Below are 18,124 nucleotides of genomic sequence, written 5' to 3' on the forward strand. Positions count from 1 at the left end.
GGATCCGCGCATGCGTGTCTGGAATAGGCGCCACAATTTGGCTTGCTGGCTCCCCGGGCTTAAATGCGAGGGAATACAAGGCGGAGATTTTAAAAGCAACGCACCAAGGCCGCCTAAAATGGAGATGTAAGGGATGTCTATGAAAGTCCGGGCATTGAAAGGAGCGCTTTTCAATTATATTATAAAATGCTTTTATTATAGGGTTGGGCTATCTGTGGTTTTTCAGGTGTTGTTGAATTACTAGCCTTGCAGACCAGGATGAGGCTAATGGAGATGGGAATTGGAGTGGAAATTGAAGAAATCAGGGCTGCAATTTTTCCATTCATTTCCCCACCCCCCACCCCCAATGGACAAACTGCTCCTAGTTTTTTTGCTTGTTGAACCTTGTAAAGGAGCACAAGACTTTGCATTTGTGTGTGTGTGTGTAGGGGTTTTTGCTAAGCTAAGCAAAATTGCTATGGAGCCTCGAAATTTAAATAATACAGTGTAATAAATAATACAAAAAGAAGGCAGTTTATGCTTGGTCTGAGTTAGTCAATAAATCACATCAATTTGATTTAACTGTACACGTTGGTTTCTTCAATTTTTTAAGAAAACGGGTGAGATCATTTTATTTCACGAAGGACTTGTGAAATAGTTACGCCACTGGTGAGGGGGTGGTTGTACAAACTGAAATAATAAATTGGTATTAGTTAAGTGCGTTGTTGGAAAATTTACAGCTACAGAACACCTGAGTAGTTTTATTAATTTACAAGGGAGCATCTGGTCAATTGCTAAATTACAACGCAATAACTTTATTATGGTTATTAATCAATTAAAAAAGGAAACTACTTTTTGAGGCAGCAAATAAAATTTGTATTAGAACTTAATTATAAAATTGATTTGTTAATGTTGCCTGAAACAACATAAGCCTCTTGTAGACAGACAAGCCCAGCAGATAGATAGTTCTTTTTACAATGGGTAGTCCCAACTACAATGGCAATTGGGACTGGAATTTTTGTTGCTAATCCATGACACTATTGCTTAGCAATGGCAATCTCTGCAGTCCTACCATAGTTGCTTTTGTTAACTGAATGCCACATTTGTTAGGTGAGGCAACTTCCTGCTAGCTTTCCACAATCAAACCCATTGGAGAAACCAGAAGGAAGTTGCAAGTTCCAGGCTGGCAGGCAGATAAGTGGCTGCTGCCAGATGGGGGAGGGAACAAAGGGATACATATGTAAGGATGTGAGAGAGGGTCTTCAGGGGTGCATGAGGTGCAGGTTGGGGTGTGTGCAAAGGTGTGCGTGAGTGATGTGGATCAGAGGATGCAAGGAGGTGTGCAAGAAGTGGAGGTTGGAGAAAATGCATGAGGGTGTGAAGAATCGAGGGAGCATGAGTGGCCAGTGCAGAGGGGCTCAGAGCGGCTGAGGGAGGATGCACAGGGATGGGAGACTTCTGACTTGTGACCTTCCCTGCTCGCTTCCCCACTACCTTTCTATGGAAGCTGACAGAGAGCATTGACAATGATAATCACAGATGCAGGACAGTGCAGCTGGTTTCTAAGAGACAACAGGTTGTCACAATCACAAGGTAATGGAGGTGCTGGGATGACTGGAAGTCCAAGGATTGGTCACAGATATAACTTGTTCAGTGCTGCCATAACAGCCCATGAATAAATAGTCTTAGGCCAAGGACTATCTGTACATGTTCAATTCATTCCCCAGGGCATAACTGCATTTTCCTTCAGGTCAGCATCAACCACTGCTTTCTAACTTAGTTAAAGTGGGCAGAGTTACATCCTGTAGCATTCTTTGAGTACCTGAAAATATAGAAGAAAGTTGACTAACAGAGAAGACTATGGAGTAATAAAGTTATTGGAAGGCAGATTCTGGGTAAAGATTTTAAAAAATCATTCTATATGTTGGGGTGCTAATGGGCTCTACTAAATGTATTAGGGAGGAGCATCTAGACAAAGTGGATTGAATTCCATAGCCTGAAGAAACCCTTTCATTTCTTGGATGAAGAGGGAATGGGGACTTGATTTGTTCAGCTCTTTTCAAATTATATTTTAATTACATTATGAAATATGAATGGGCTTAAGGAGAGAACCAACCTAGAATGAAGGAGAAAGTTCTTGAAAGTTAGAACAATTAATCAGTGGAATGACTTGCCTCCAGAAATTGTGGGTACTCCAACGCTGGAGGTTTTGAAGAAGAGACCGGACAACTATTTGAAATGGTATTCCTTCAGCAGGGCGTTGAATTAGAAGACCTCCAAGGTCCTTTCCAACTCTGTAATTTTGTTATTTGGATCACACATTACTGTAAACACTTGATTTGTTACATTTTGGTTTGGTGTGATGTGATTGCAATCTTGTTCATTTATAAATCATTTATGGCTGCAGTATGTGAGTCAAACATAGTATGTTTAAGGAATACTTCTATAAGCCTCAGGAATAGGAACTAAAACAATACTAGCCTTTATTATAATTCCACCAAGGATATAAAATGGTGAAACCTATGGACTATATATGTATTGCTCATTTTTTATTTCTATTATTATTTTTCTGCTTTAAATACTTTATTTTATTATGCTGTATTTATTTTGGGTAGAGCTTTTAAGGTTTTTGTGTGTTTTTGTGTCTGTATTGACTCCTGGAAACTGCCTAGACAAGTCCCTTCACTTTGCTAGGCAAAACATTTTTGGAAGTAGTTTGCCATTGCTCCTTCCTAAGGTTGAGAGAGAATGACTGGCTTAAAGTCATCCAGTGGGCTTTCTGTCTAAGAGGGAAGTACAACTCAGTCTCCCAGTTTATAACCTCATAGCCTAACTACTACAGTAAACTCTTAAATACATATCATAAAAAAAGCCCTGCTACTAATATTTTAACAAGCAAAATTTTAAAATGTTTATGGTAATACTTTCCCTTAATGTTATGACTCTTCTCTCCCCTAAATTATTCTTTTCTGGAGATGTGCAAAATTGTTGGCATTTGACGTTTTACTGAAAGAGTTCCAGTTATTCAAGAAGGTATATGAATTTGAAGACGATCACGTTACTATTGGAAGGCTTATTTTGAACTAGAGACTGAGGGCTACCAAGTTTAAAAGTGTTCTTTTAACTACAAACCTATCAGCCTGACCTCAATACCGGGGAAGATTCTGGAAAAGATAATCAAGTAACGAATTAGCGAACACCTAGAAGTAAACAAAGTAATAGCCAAAAGCCAACATGGGTTTGTCAAAAACAGATCATGCCAGACTAATCTTATTGCATTGTTTGATAATGTGACAAAATTAGTGGACCAGAGGAATGCCGTTGATATAGTTACTTGGAATTCAGTAAGGCATTTGATAAGGTAGACCATAACCTACTACTACATAAAGTAGAAGAATGTGGGTTGGACAGCATCACCACCAGATGGATTCGTAACTGGCTGACCAACCGCACTCAATGTGTAGTCCTCAATGGAACTGCATCTTCATGGAGGGAAATATGCAATGGAGTGCCCCAAGGCTCTGTTTTGGGCCCAGTACTCTTCAACATCTTCATCAATGATTTGGATGAGGGAATAAATGGGGAACTCATCAGATTTGTAGATGACACCAAGCTGGCAGGAATAGCCAACACTCCAGAAGACAGGCTAAAGATACAGAAGGACCTTGACAAACTTGAACATTGGGCACTATCTAATAAAATGAAATTCAATGGTGAAAAGAGTAAGGTTCTACATTTAGGCAACAAAAATGAAATGTACAGGTACAGTATAGATGATACCTTGCTCAGTAGTAGTAACTGTGAAAGGGATCTTGGAGTCCTAGTGGACAACCATTTAAATATGAGCCAGCAGTGTGCAGCAGCTGCCAAAAAAGCCAACACAGTTCTAGGCTGCATAAACAGAGGGATAGAATCAAGATCATGTGAAGTGTTAATACCACTTTATAATGCCTTGGTAAGGCCACACTTGGAATACTGCATCCAGTTTTGGTCACCACGATGTAGAAAAGATGTGGAGACTCTAGAAAGAGTGCAGAGAAGAGCAACAAAGATGATTAGGGGACTGGAGACTAAAACATGAAAAATGGTTGCAGGAACTGGGTATGTCTAGTTTAAGAGAAAGAAGGATTAGGGGAGACATAATAGCAGTGTTCCAATATCTCGGGGGTTGCCACAAACAAGAGGGAGTCAAACTATTCTGCAAGGCACCTGAGGGTAGAACAAGAAGCAATGGGTGGAAACTAATCAAGGAGAGGAGCAACTTAGAACTGAGGAGAAACTTCCTGACAGTTTAGAACAATTAATCAGTGGAACAGCTTGCCTCCAAAGGTTGTGAATGCCCCAACACTGGAAGTCTTTAAGAAGATGTTGGATAGCCATTTGTCTGAAACAGTATAGGGTTTCCTGTTTAGGCAGCGGGTTGGACTAGAAGACCTCCAAGGTCCCTTCCAACTCTGCTATTGTATTGCATTGTATTGTATTTTATGTAAAACATTTCCTTCAATTGGTCCTGAATCGGCCTAAGTTTAGTTTCAATGAATGATCTCTAATTCTAATTTCTCCCATTTTTTCATGCCATTTTTAAAATATTTGTATTGGATCTCATCTTCTTTGTCTTTGTTCTAAGTTAAAAAGCCCCCAGTTCTGTATCCTTTCTTTCTAAAGAGGCTGTTGTAATTTCCTATAATTTTGGTTGTTCTTTTCTTGCACAAAAACCTTTTTAAGTGCAGTATTTGGAACTATGCACCAGCCTTGGAATTGGGCCACTGGATGTGTACTTGCTTCATCCACTAAAGTTCCACTCTTCTCTCCAAAGGATACTTAATTCTTTTTGTTCCAATGCTGATCACAATGGGGAAGGGATGTAGACAGGCTCCAACTAGTTCATTTTCTTCCTCCTTCCAGCCATCTGTTATATTCCTTTTTAATCATTTTCAAGCCAATAGGAGGGATATTGTTTTGCCTCGTAAAATACATCCACACTTCATTTTTCGATGGTACTTTATTCTTTTATAACCACTGCTTTGTGTGTTACATTTCTCATTTGGAGGAGGGTGATGTTTCTCTTTAAAATGGGCTTGGCATAGCACACATGCATCTCTTCTGCCTGTGGAAGGACATAATTGTAGGAATAATGGTTGTTAAAATGCTGCTTCATCTCATTTCTTTCACACCGCCTCTGTGGTTTCTGTGCCATTCCTTCTAATCCAAAGCAATCCATGTGCTATTGAGTACCTTTTGGATTGTGAACTTTTTAATGAGAAAGCCAATGTAAGCTGATTACTGCACAGTGAATAACTTCAAAGCCTCAGTGTTTTGTTGCTGGGATAATGAGAGTGAAGAGATGCTTCTTATCTGATTGCTCCCTTCCTGGTCATGTTTCATGTTTTACAGTGTCTGAGATACACTCCACTGAATGGCAGACACACATTTTCGTGCTCGGTTCCAGGAATATTGAATAGAACTGGAATTGGTACTCCGTTTTCTCAACCTGCTGCCCTCTAGATGTTTGGATTTATAATTACCATTGTCCTTAGCCAACAGAGAGATTGAGAACCACTGAGAACTACTTTGTGCCAATACACCTGAAGAACATCAGCTTGGGAAAGGCTTCACTAAACTTTTAGTAAAAATGTATTTCTTTAAAGAGAAATAAGAGCTAGTAATGTACATCTGTATCATGGCCAAAGCAGATATCTGAACCAGATGAGACATTGCATAGTCAGTCTTATTCCTCAGGCTTGGTGATTTATAGCAAGGATTTATATTACCTGAGAACTGGCCACTTCTTCCTCTTCCCAGGATGGACCCATTTGCTGATCAAGCTGTTTGGTAAATCGGGCACATATAATTACTAGAAATATTCCCATTGCTGTCAGAAACGGTGAAAGACATCTGTCAATCAAAACAATGTTAACTCAAAACTGTTGACTGACAGAAGTTCTGAACCATTTCTGGGAGCAAAGTTTCAAGCTAACTTTTAGGTTATCTGAGTATCTCTGCATGTCTTTTGGGCCAGAGAGGAGATGCAGTCTCTTGTGGTAATGATGATTCCTCCTGTTAATTCTTCCTACAGCGGAATAAGAGGCTGAACAACAGATGGGCTGCAGCTGCTTGATCTGCCTATTGTCCCAGGGTCATCTGGGACTGCCAGAAGAGTATCAGGGTGGCTGTGTGCTCTAAAAGAAGTAAATTAAGGAGGAAGCATGAATTGTTTTCTTTAGGAAGAAGCATGAGTTGAGGTACAGGAAGCAAGAGGGGTCCAACTAGATATTCTTCCCCATACTGCATCTTTTGTAGTTCCATGATCTACAAGTTAATCTGTTGGTTGATGTGACTTGCAGCAACCAAGTGGCAGCAATTTGTACCATTACCCCCATCTTATCTATTGCAATAATGCAAACAAGCAGCTTTTTGAATTATTATGAGTTATAAATTAACCTCACCTAAAAAAAGATGGTGCATGTATATGTGTGTATATATGTATGGATTTGGATTTTCTTGTAGTTCCAACTTGAAATGCTGGCGATGAAGACAAGTACTTCTGGAGAGAACAGTTCACAAAGCAAGAATACTGTAGCAGTTTCAAATAAAAGGAATTCAAATCATTTTCCTTCTCCTTGAATTGTTCCTTAATAGGTTTCCAATAGTGGAATATTGCTTAACTGGAATATTGCCTTATTTGAGACTGTCCTAAATGTTCCACGGAGCAGCTCTTCTTCCTCATAGGTTCCAGGTATCTTTGAGACTCCTTCACCATGTGGAATCTTCTTATCATGATAAGATCTTGGCTTGTTGCATTTTCTGATTCAAAAGAACATTATCAGGATCCCCATGGATAAGGCTTGTGGTGGGAGATCACCCTGCTCCAGAGATAAAAGTGGTCCCATCTCTAGCATATTCCAGAGGACCATTAAAACCTGATTTTTTTTCAGAGGATATTTGGGAGGAAGTGATTCCTGATGTTGTGAAGATTGGTAGAGGTATGATTTGTATAAATTACACTTATGCGTACAAAATAAGTATAATTTTAAAAATACAAACCACAACTCCATCAATATCCTAATTTGTTTTCTATATGAACCAGAAGCCCCTTGAAGTTGTAGTTTCATCTAAGCTTCCTAAACGATACACCGAAAATAAATAAATAAAAACTTACTCATAGAATGGATTTATAAAGTGCTTATGTGGAGGAAATGGCACTATAAACTATTATGGAGCAACTTCAGGGATAATGATCAGACAGGGAATATTGTTGTTCCTAACAGGGACACTGGAGCAGTGGTGGGATTCAACCAAACAATTGGTTCTCTGCCCTAATGATTTCTTCCAACAACCAGTTCACCAAACTGCTCAGAAAGTTTACAACCGGATCTCCCGAAGTGGTGCAAACTGGTTGAATCCCACCACTTTAAAATACAAAGCATCCTTAACGGGTGGGTTCCGCCTTCTACTACTGCCAATTCACTCACGGAGGCACTTCGGGCACGCACACACTTCGGGGGTGTGTGCGCATGCTTGATGCACGCTATGTAGTAAAAAAATGCTTCTGGGCATGCACAGAAGCAAAACACAAGAACCAGTTAGAACCACCGATAGAACCAGTTCGGGGGCATGGCAGGCCGAGTTACTACCTACTCAGCCGAACCCGGCCAAACCGATAGGAACCCACCTTTGATCCTTAAGCTGCTTTCACAGACTAACCTAGTAGTTTTCTGATATCCCTGGTCACAAAGATGCAAGGAGAAAAGTATGTTCTGAACTGGCAAAACTGATGCATATCTGTTGCTTCCTCCTCATTTCCCTGATCCTCAACAGCATTCCGATCAACTCTTTGCTTGAGTGGTAGCAAATTTCCACAATCAACTATAGTTTGCAAATCATAATGGCCGAGCTCGGACCAAAGCCAAACAAACCAGTTTATGAGTTCTCTGAATCCCTCCCCATCGAACCTACTCCACTGCCCCTTCTTTAAACTCTGAACTCCAGACCAGTGTCCTGAGCATATACATTCCTTGCTGCTGGTTGTTGATGATAATTAGTTGCGGGCACATTTTTAGAGATAACATTTGTCAGAATCGGAGGAAAACAGAATGTCAAACATTTACATGGGTTCTATATGGCAGCTGTCAGTGAATGTACTAGCCCTTTCCCATTAGGTCTTTGACAGTTTTGGTGACCACACTATAAAAAAGATGCTGAGACTCTAGAAAAAGTGCAGAGGAGAGCAACCAGGATGATTAGGGGACTGGAGACTAAAACATATGAAGAATGGTTACAGGAACTGGGCATGGCTAGTCTAGGGAAGAGAAGGACCAGGGGAGACATGATAGCAGTGTTCCAATATTTGAGGGGCTGCCACAGAGAGGAGGGGGTCAAGCTATTTTCCAAGGCACCCAAAGGCCAGATAAAGAATAATGGATGGAAACTGACCAAGGAGAGATTCAACGTAGAAATAAGGAGAAACTTTCTGACAGTGAGAACAATCAACCAATGAAACAGAAGTTGCCTTCGGAAGTTGTGGGGGCTTTCAAGAAGAGATTGGACTGCCATTTGTAAGAAATGGTGTAGGGTCTTTTGCTTGAGTGGGGGGTTGGACTAGATGACCTATATGGTTCCTTCCAACTTTGTTAATCTGTTTTAAAAAATAGTTTGGACAAAAACTTGTTCACAAAAGGTTCTTTTTCTGACCTACCTGTTTGTGTGGCTCATTCAACTGCATTTTAAGTTCTCATTGGAAACCTCCTGAAGCCTTCCAACTAAAACCCATGGGGAACTACCATCAGAGATCAGAGAAGAATGTGTGTATGTGTATATGAGGAGGGGGACTGTATTTCCATAGACACCATTACTTTTATTTTGGCTGTTTGTTTCCCTGGAAACAAGAGGATGTCTTGAATACATTAGTTGTCCCCATGAATATGATGAAGGAGGATTCAGCACACACTGAATATGACAGGCTCGGCGGGGGAATATAAAACGGGAAGTCAGCACGACTGGCATGAAGTTTAGCCTCAGCCTGCACACCTACGAGAGTGGCTGCCAGTGAAGGGTTTTCCTGCGAGAGACACGGCAGAAAACTAAAAAGCGTTTCAGCACTGCACAAAGTGGAAATCCTCTGGCAAGAAAAAGTAGAGCTTTAACAGTATGTGATGGCAGACAGAGGTCCGGCATCAGTGAATGGAAGTTCCTCTGATCTGCAGGATTATAAATGGAGAAGTAGATGCAGACAAGATCGCCTGAGAAGAAAATTGTTGTTATTTTTTCCCAAGAAGTTTTGACTGAAAGCAATCTGCAACTGTAACTGATTTGGGCGTTTCTGGCAAATCCAGAGAGGGAAAGCATCTTGACTAGAGATTTCTCCTCTACCAGAGGACACTTTGCTTCCAAGATGAACCGATCACTGACCCTGCTCAACTCTTCGGGGGTTAGTGAGAGCAACACCTCGCAGCTGATCTCTGTAATCATTCCCTTGGTATACTCTTTGATTTTCCTGATAGGCACCGTGGGCAACTCTCTGGTCCTTGCAGTGCTGCTGAGGAACGGGCAAGTGAACAATACCACCAACCTCTTCATCCTCAACCTAGGTGTGGCTGACCTCTGCTTCATTGTCTTCTGTGTGCCCTTCCAGGCCACCATCTATAGCCTGGACGATTGGATCTTTGGCCCCTTCATGTGCAAAGCAGTGCATTTATTCATCTATCTGACCATGTACGCCAGCAGTTTCACTCTCACAACTGTATCCTTAGATAGGTGAGTAAGCTGGAGGGCTGGGGAGAAGGTCTGGATTTGGAAAGTTATTGTGAAGCTTTGGAAAGTATCTGATTTTAACTTTCAAACAATTATAACTTTCCAGTCTCCCTGAACACCTCTACCACTTTGTCTCATAACCTGCAGGGAGAGCATGCATCCCTTGAAAAACTCAGTTCAATGAGTTTAAATTTAATTGAGTTTAAATGGGCAGCCAATCTCATTGTAAATGGACAACCATTGTCATTATACATATATTGTGTACTGGAAATAAAGAATTATTATTATTATTATTATTATTATTATTATTATTATTATTATTATTATGCCATACTATATCACACGTTTTTGCACTAGATGACCATTAGAACATCATAACGGGGTGCCTCTTCTGTATAAAATAAATATTTTTGTTTGGAAGGTGTTATCTCTCTAATTTGCAAAATGTCTGGGGCATTGGTAAGAGTTATGATATCAACAAGTGGTTTAACTATTACATTTACATTAATTTTTCTGCTTTTATACAGAAGAGGTAACAACATTATGATATTCTAATAGTCATCTAGTGTAAATTCTTGCAATATAGTATGACTATCCAGGCAGTCTCTTGCTGTTGGAGTAGATGAAATAAATTAACATACATTAATTCAAAGCACCAAAATGCATATGAAATAAATGACTTGGTATTTACAGAGTATCTTTACTCTGCTGGCTCTATTGAGTGAGGACACTGATGAAAAATATAGTGCTGTCTCTTTTATCGATGTGTTCGCTTACGTCAAGCTTTCAGTGACTATAGATCAGCTCTCATCACTCTACAATCTTTTTTCAACTTCATTCACTATTGCGGCATAGTAACATAACACAAAGTACTGTAGTATGTAGTGTGTGTACAGATACACATACGTGTACATGTGTACACACAATATGCTACTGTATATATAGACTATAGCTGTACAGTCTATGTATATATAGAGAGAGCGATTGTACGAATATTGTAACAGTAATATAGTATAAAGTTAATAATATCCTGGCTTTCTACCTTATCTCGACTATAAACACATATGTAGGCCTTAAGGAAAAATTGCTTTCTCTAAATCTCACAGTCAATCATGGAAAGTTGATGATACTGACTTATCTTTTCAGATGTTAGGAAAAATGTAGCATTAAAGTGCTGGGAAGATTTTCAATATCTGGAAAAAGATAGGCAATGAAATGTAAATGGACAACTGTGCTCAGAGACATTTCCTCTAGCATCGGCTAGGTTCTTGTCCCATTTGACTTTGGGGGGGGGGGCAGAGGGTGGAGAAATGGTCATAGCTTCAACAGTTGGGTTGTTTCTGTAAGCCCTGATGCTGAAAGAGTATCAAATCCTCCTTGCCAAAGGGCACATGTGATTTAGATATGGGTTAGGGTTAGGGTTAGGCAACGTCCACAGGCAGTTTTTATTCCAGTAAGGGATTTGATATTCAGAAACTTCCTTCTGCTTTCAGATTTTCCTTCCTGTTTTGGGACGAGTGGAGTTTGAGTCTAACATTAAAGGGAAAAAACATAGTTTTTTTAACTCACTGCAGCTTCAAATTTTGTGAGGACAAGTCTTTGTTTGTCATGAATTAAAACGATCAGATCTGGATGCAAAGACTTTATTTCTGTCTGTATTGCTATCTACCATCTAGCAGCTGTCTTGAGTTTTTTTGCAGATGAGATTTGGCAGCCTTCATTGTGCATCTGATGAAACCTCAGTGAATCGTAGCTGCCTGGTGATATATATTTATTCTTTCATGTGCAAATTATGCACAGATTGTTAAAAAATATTCCCATGAAAAATTGAAAAAAAAGTTCTTGTCTATATGATTTGCTGATTTTTTTCCACTGCTGCATCCTTCACCGTGTGCTCTTTTTAAATAATAATATGTATTCTATAACATTAAACCAGAACAAACATTGCTGAACAGAACTCGAAATAGTCTGCAACAGAAGACAAACCATATATTGCGTTATTCTTCAAGGACTACTGATGCTGATTATACTTGTGGTTGTTTCCTAATACTGTTGTGGGTTTTCCATTCTCACGTGAATGCAATATTCCTGGATATGCATTATGTCAAGATGGTTTCAAGAATGAAGAAAACTTTTTCGGAGAAATGATGTGCGTACACCCTGTGTTTTAACATAATTGGAAAACTTTTTTTTTAACGAAGGGAGAGTTAATTCAAACAATTATTCCAAATCAAATACAGAACATTTTAAAAACACACATACAGTGTACAATTAGGATTATTCCAACAGCTTTTTACATTTACCAATTTTCCAATACGTCAACTAGTACGCTAATTCTAACATTGTCAACATTAGGCAGGGTAGACTTGCCAAATAAGGAAGGCAGGGAAAAGAAATGTCAAGACGCTATATATATCTAAGAAAGTTTGGGAGGTTTCTACCCCACATGGAATAGAAGGGTGTAGTTTTATATAAATAATGGAAATCACAGCTGGTGGTAATACCTAGCCAATTTAGCTATTCTAAAAAACAGACTAAGTCATGCTGCATCTTATAAGTACTTTGATTAAAAGATCACTAAGGAATCCTAGAACTGTAGATTAGACTGGAGAATTAAAAGCCCTGGGAGAAAGCAGTGCAAGCTGTTTCTACTTTACTGCCAAGAAAGCAATATGGATATATCCATGTAATAATCAGAAAAGTTTAATAAATATGTGAAGGAAGGGAAAGTGAGTCAAATCAGTTATAACTGTTTTGTTTCAGAGTAACTGGAGCACAGAATGACTGAGATGGCTGATGGGTAATACTGCTTTATAATGTCTAGGTAAAGCCACATTTGGAATACTGCATGCAGTTTTGGTCACCACAATGTAAAAAAGATATTGAGATTCAAGAAAGAGTGCAGAGAACAGCAACCAAGATGATTAGGGGACTGACTGGAGGCTAAACATACAAAGAACAGTTGCTGGGATTGGGTATGAAACAACCTAGAACTAAGGTGAAATTTCCTGACAGTTAGAACAATTAACCAGTGGAACAACTTGCCTCCAGAAGTTGTGAATTCTCCAACATTGGAAGTTTTAAAGAAGAGATTGGACAATCGTTTGTCTGAAATGGTGTAGGGTTTCCTGCCTGAGCAGGGGGTTGGAATGGAAGACTTCCAAGGTCTCTTCCAACTCTATTCTGTTCTGTTCTGTTCTGTTCTGTTCTGTTCTGCTCTACTCTACTCTATATCATGGTGGCCATGATAGTTCTCATGGACTTTATAGCTGATTCTGTCCAAAAATAGCCTTTGGAATGCAAAGACTGAAAAATGATGCCTTTTCTAGACATGATTACTATGATAAAAACAATAAGCAGGGAAGGAAGCTAGGAAATTAGGATATTTAAATTTTTGCTTTGTCACTATTTTTGACTTAAGAAATGTGTACTTATTTCCAAAGTTCCCTAGAGTACTTTCTTGACTTCCTTGCTTGACCTCTACATTCTGATTCAGAAAAAGCAGCTCTCAAAGAGCCCAAGATGTTTTAAGAGAATGAGAAAGGAAATAAGAAGTCTACGGGTCAAAAACATCTTGTACAAGTCCAGGCTTTGCACTCAGAAGAGGAAATGACTGACTTTTGGGAGTGCAAACAATTAGGATTTCTCTGAGATGATAGAACAATAAGATGAAGAGAGGAGAAAAGGAAGATTTTCCTCCCTGAAAACATGGACTAGCCATCAGAGTGGATGAGGTTAGACTAGGAAATAAAATGAAACTTGGATTAATTTTAGAGTTGATTTCAAGTTTAAAGATATATTAGAAGATCAGTTAGCATACAAAATCAAAATATAATTTTAGCTTGAATTACTCGATGGTTTGAAACGACTCAGGCTGAGCAGAACAAAGAAATTCTATTATTAAAAAAATTCAAATCAGTTTCCATTTATAGATAAAGATAATGAAATAATTAATAAAAATGAAACCAAAACCCATGACAACATGGTGTAGTGATTAAGGTGCCAGAATAGGAACAGGGATCCCCAAGATCTAGTATTCTCTTATCAGTGGACTTCTAATCAGTTGATTTGTTGTGAAATCTTTAGAATGGAACAATTTTTTTCCATTAAAGCTCTGGCTTGGTCAATTTGCTGTGACCTTTGTGAGTTAGCAAATAGGTAGTGATTTAGCACTTAGCAAAGCAGTTTCACAAATCTGTAAATTCCATAGGAAGAACTTTTCAACAATTTTTACTTAATGAACATTGCATACAATTAAATCTTGACCCTTCGGCAGCTATCTAGGCTTTCTCATTCCTGGCATCCTTCAGATCTTTTGATTTTTTTTTTCTAGAACACAATGGCTCAGTACCATGCTAATAGTACTATGATATATGAATTTGGGTACAAATACTTGGTGTCAGCTTGCATTACACACACACACACACACACGTGTGTTTGTGTGCGTGCATCTGTGGTGGGTTCCGGATCCCGTCCCAACTGGTCTGGTTGGAATGGGCCCAGCGGCGTCCACATGGATGCGTCTTAGCACCTCCGTGAGCCTCTGCAACGCTCCAGCTGCTCTGCGGAGGGCCGTGCAGGCGCTGTATGTACCATGCACATGCCCGTAAGTGCGGAAGCCTTATGAAGGGCAAGTAAGGAGCTCGGGCACTCTGGAGCACCATACCGGAATGATATCCAGTGCTCTGGGCAGGCTCTGGTATGCCCGTACCGGGGCATACCACCTACAACCCACCACTGATGTGCATGCACACACACACACAGATAGTCCTCAACTTACAATGATTCAATTAGTGACCTTTCAAAGTTACAATAGTACTGAAAAAGTGACAGACCATTTTTCACCCGACCATTGCAACATCCCCCTGGTATGTGATCAAAATTCAGATGCTTGGCAACTGACTCATATTTGTGACTGTTGCCCTGTCCTGGGATCATGTGATCTCCTTTTGGGACCTTCTGACAAGTAAAGCCCATGCAGAAGCCAGATTCATTTAACAAGCATGTTCCTAACTTAACAACTGGAGTGATTCACTTAACAACCGGGGTGAGAAAGGTCGTAAAATGGAGCAAAATTCACTTAACATCTGTCTCACTTAATGTTCTGACCGAGGCTTCCCAAGAGCATGAAACAACTCCTTGTCTTGACAAAAACCCCTTTTATTAATTTACTTTGAATTCTGCTCATTTGCACCCAGCAAAGTCTTTCAAGGGAGGATTTACAGTCACAGACCTTAGCTGGCTTGGAGAGCTGACAGGCCAATATCTGCAAGACTTGGCAAGGAGTCTCGGAGAGTCACAAGCCAATTAATTGAACTAATTGTCTCCTGCAAACTCCACTCCCCTTTTGTTCCTCTTTTATTTCCTCTGGGAGGGACCATTCATCGTCCACCTGTGGCCTTACTCCCAAGTCGACGCTTGTTCTTTAGCTGCACACACTGGGAACAGGCTCCAGCTGTTTGTCTGCCTCACTGATGTCTGACTCTGAAGGCAGCTAATAACTGACATACGGCCCTGGCCCCCTCTCTGCCTCCAACACAGAGCCCTCATCAGAGCCTTCCCCATACTCCAGGACTGGCCCATGTTCCTCCCCAACCTCCTCACTGCCCGAATCTGCTGCCAGCTCTGCTGGCTGCTGGCAGGCCACAACACTTAGCAACAGGAATTTTGGAGTCCATTGTGGCTGTAAGTCAAGGACTACACACGCACACGCATGCGCGCACACACACACACACAAATACATACACACATACATACACACCAGGGCTGTGTTCTGGCTCCTGCTACTGCCGGTGTGCTCAGGGATGTGCTTCGTGCGCGCCTTTCACGCACACATGAACACTTGATGCGCTCTACATGCGCATGTGCAGTACTCAAGAAATGCTTATGCACAGAAGCAAAAAGCAAGATGGTGGCACCTATGCCGCCTCTGAGAGAACCAGTTTGGGGGTGTGACAGGCCAAGTTTACTACCTACTCGGCCGAACTGGGCTGAACCGGTAGGAACCCACCTCTGATACATACACACCTATGTATGTGCCTATGTATATATGTAGTCCTTGCATTACAACATATATAGCTTGCATATTGTAAGGCAAAGGTTTTCAAAATACAGCTATTGGACGTTTCAGCCTGATATTTCCAGAAAGGTGTCAGGCTGTCATCAGGGATTCCGTGATACAGAAGTTCAAACAAATCTCAGAGTTACCATTTCAATGTATATGCTAATTTATGTAGTTTCTAAGATTCTGTAACCTTTTTTCCTAACAATGAACTGGATTAACAAGATTCTGTGCTACTTGGTTCCTTGGTTGTGGGCTATTGATGGGTGGTTAACACATAAGCCATTTTTCTTTTTAATGCCAATAACCCTTTCAGTCAAGCTCCCTACCAAACACAGTGGAACCTCCGGTCACGACCGTAATCTGTTCCAGGACTTCGGTTGGCACCTGATTTGGTCGTGACTGGAAGCAAGACTGACTGCGCATGCGCACACACACACAGAAAAAAAGGTGCAGAAGGAAAAATCGCTGCAGCTGTGATTGATTGCCACCCAAGGATGTGTTCATGAACAGAGTGAAACATTTAGCGGATTTTTTGGGTTGGCACTCGGCACCTGATTTGATCGTGGTCAGAAGCATTTGCGACCCCAGGTTCTGCATATTGAAAACTATCCTGGAAAATCTACAGTATGTCTATGTTGGGAGGAGAATGGGTAGTGCTTCTCAACTTAATTCTCGGTGCCTGGACCAAACCTTTGCAAAACATTGCATCTCCAAATATTGGTAGCTTAGCTAGACAGGGCTTCCCCTGATCCCAACGTGAAGAAGTGGTCAAAATCCTTTCCACTGTTTGAGATGGTCCCCCAGAAATCTTTTCATCCTTGTGGCTTGCCTCATACACAGTACTGCAAACCTGAGCAGTCCTGAAGTGGAAGTCTGCAACCAGCAAGGTGTCTCCAGACATGGCAAGGAAAGATACCCCAGAGGCTTCCACACCCTTCCTAGCCATCTGCTCCTCCTTTCTTTTCGCCCTAGTACTCTCTGCCCTTCAATACATGTGGCTACCACCTCTCCTAACATGAACATCTTTGGGTTCTCAGGAGGAAAGCTCTGCACCCATGGCTTTTTCCCCACAGAATATTATTGTACTCACATTAGTAATTGCAGCCTACTAACTCTGAATTTTCTTCACCTGTTGACATGTCTCAATACATTCGCTTTTTCTTGCATTCCTTTTGTCTACCTAGGTATTTGGCTATAAGGTATCCTTTGCACTCCAGAGAACTAAGAACACCCAGAAATGCTGTCACAGCAATTTGCTTCATCTGGAGTCTTTCATTCGTCTTCTCTGTACCTTATATCAGCTACTTCCAGGAGTATCAGATTACCAACATTACTGTCTGTCACCCCATCTGGGAAATGCCACAGCGCAAGATTATGGATCTCTGCACATTTGTCTTCAGCTATGTCATCCCAGTGTTGATTCTCAGCTTCACCTATCTAAGGACCATCCGCTATCTCTGGACATCTGTGGATCCCATGAAAGTCATGCCTGATTCTAAGAAAGGTAAACGCAAAGTCACCCGGATGATCATTATTGTGACTGTTCTCTTCTGCCTTTGTTGGCTGCCCCATCACTTGCTCATCCTTTGTTTTTGGTTTGGCTATTTCCCCCTCAACAATGCTACCTTTGTGCTCAGGGTCCTGTCTCACATAATCTCATATGCCAATTCCTGTGTCAATCCTATTGTCTATGCCCTGGTATCCAAACATTTCCGGAAGGGATTCAAGAAGATCTTCAGTTGCCTTCTGCATAAAAGAGTAACCAACAAAGTTCATGTAGCACAGGTGACTCACACAGTTAGTACTTTGGAGGCAGACTTGACAGAGATAATAGATGTCAATGAGCCTGTTCATAGAGGAGCTTCCACCTGCTGTCACATCCCAGTTCAGACATGGAATGAGGTAGAACAGCTGAGTCATCAAGAGAAAGCTGCCAACTCTTTCATCACTTTCAATGTTACTTAAGATAATTCTTGCAGTAGTGGGTTCCAATCAAATAATAATTGCTATAATTGTTTAAATTTAAGGAATCCCCCTCCCAAAAAACCCCTTTGGATTAAAAAAAACCCTAGAATAGACAGCTGGCTCAACCCAGGCTCCATATAGTATATGCCATAATCTATTGTAAAAGGATATATAACAGTAATGGTCATACCGAGGGGTGGACTTAATTTTTTTTAGCAAGGGGTTCTCTGCCTAGTTGCTGGGTGGGCATAGCTTGGTGGGCGTGGCCTAGTCGGCCTCCTGCACCACAGCGGGGTCCGGAGGCTTCCCTCAAGCCTCCGGGAAGGCGAAAAAGGCCTCCCCAGGCTCTGGAGGCCCTTCCCGAAC

General features: G+C 40.8%; 1 protein-coding gene across 1 annotated transcript; it reads left to right on the forward strand.

The window, feature by feature from the left end:
* Window positions 1-8,954: 8,954 nt before the first annotated feature.
* Window positions 8,955-17,884, forward strand: GALR2 (galanin receptor 2). The gene is made up of 2 exons (XM_081939695.1): window positions 8,955-9,732; window positions 16,978-17,884. Exons 1-2 carry the CDS (start codon window positions 9,371-9,373, stop codon window positions 17,756-17,758), a joined length of 1,143 nt encoding a protein of 380 aa, XP_081795821.1. The 5' UTR covers window positions 8,955-9,370; the 3' UTR covers window positions 17,759-17,884.
* The last annotated feature ends 240 nt before the right edge of the window (window positions 17,885-18,124 follow it).

Source organism: Natrix helvetica, assembly GCF_964273705.1.
Source record: "Natrix helvetica genome assembly, chromosome: 1".
Lineage (NCBI taxonomy): Eukaryota > Metazoa > Chordata > Lepidosauria > Squamata > Natricidae > Natrix > Natrix helvetica.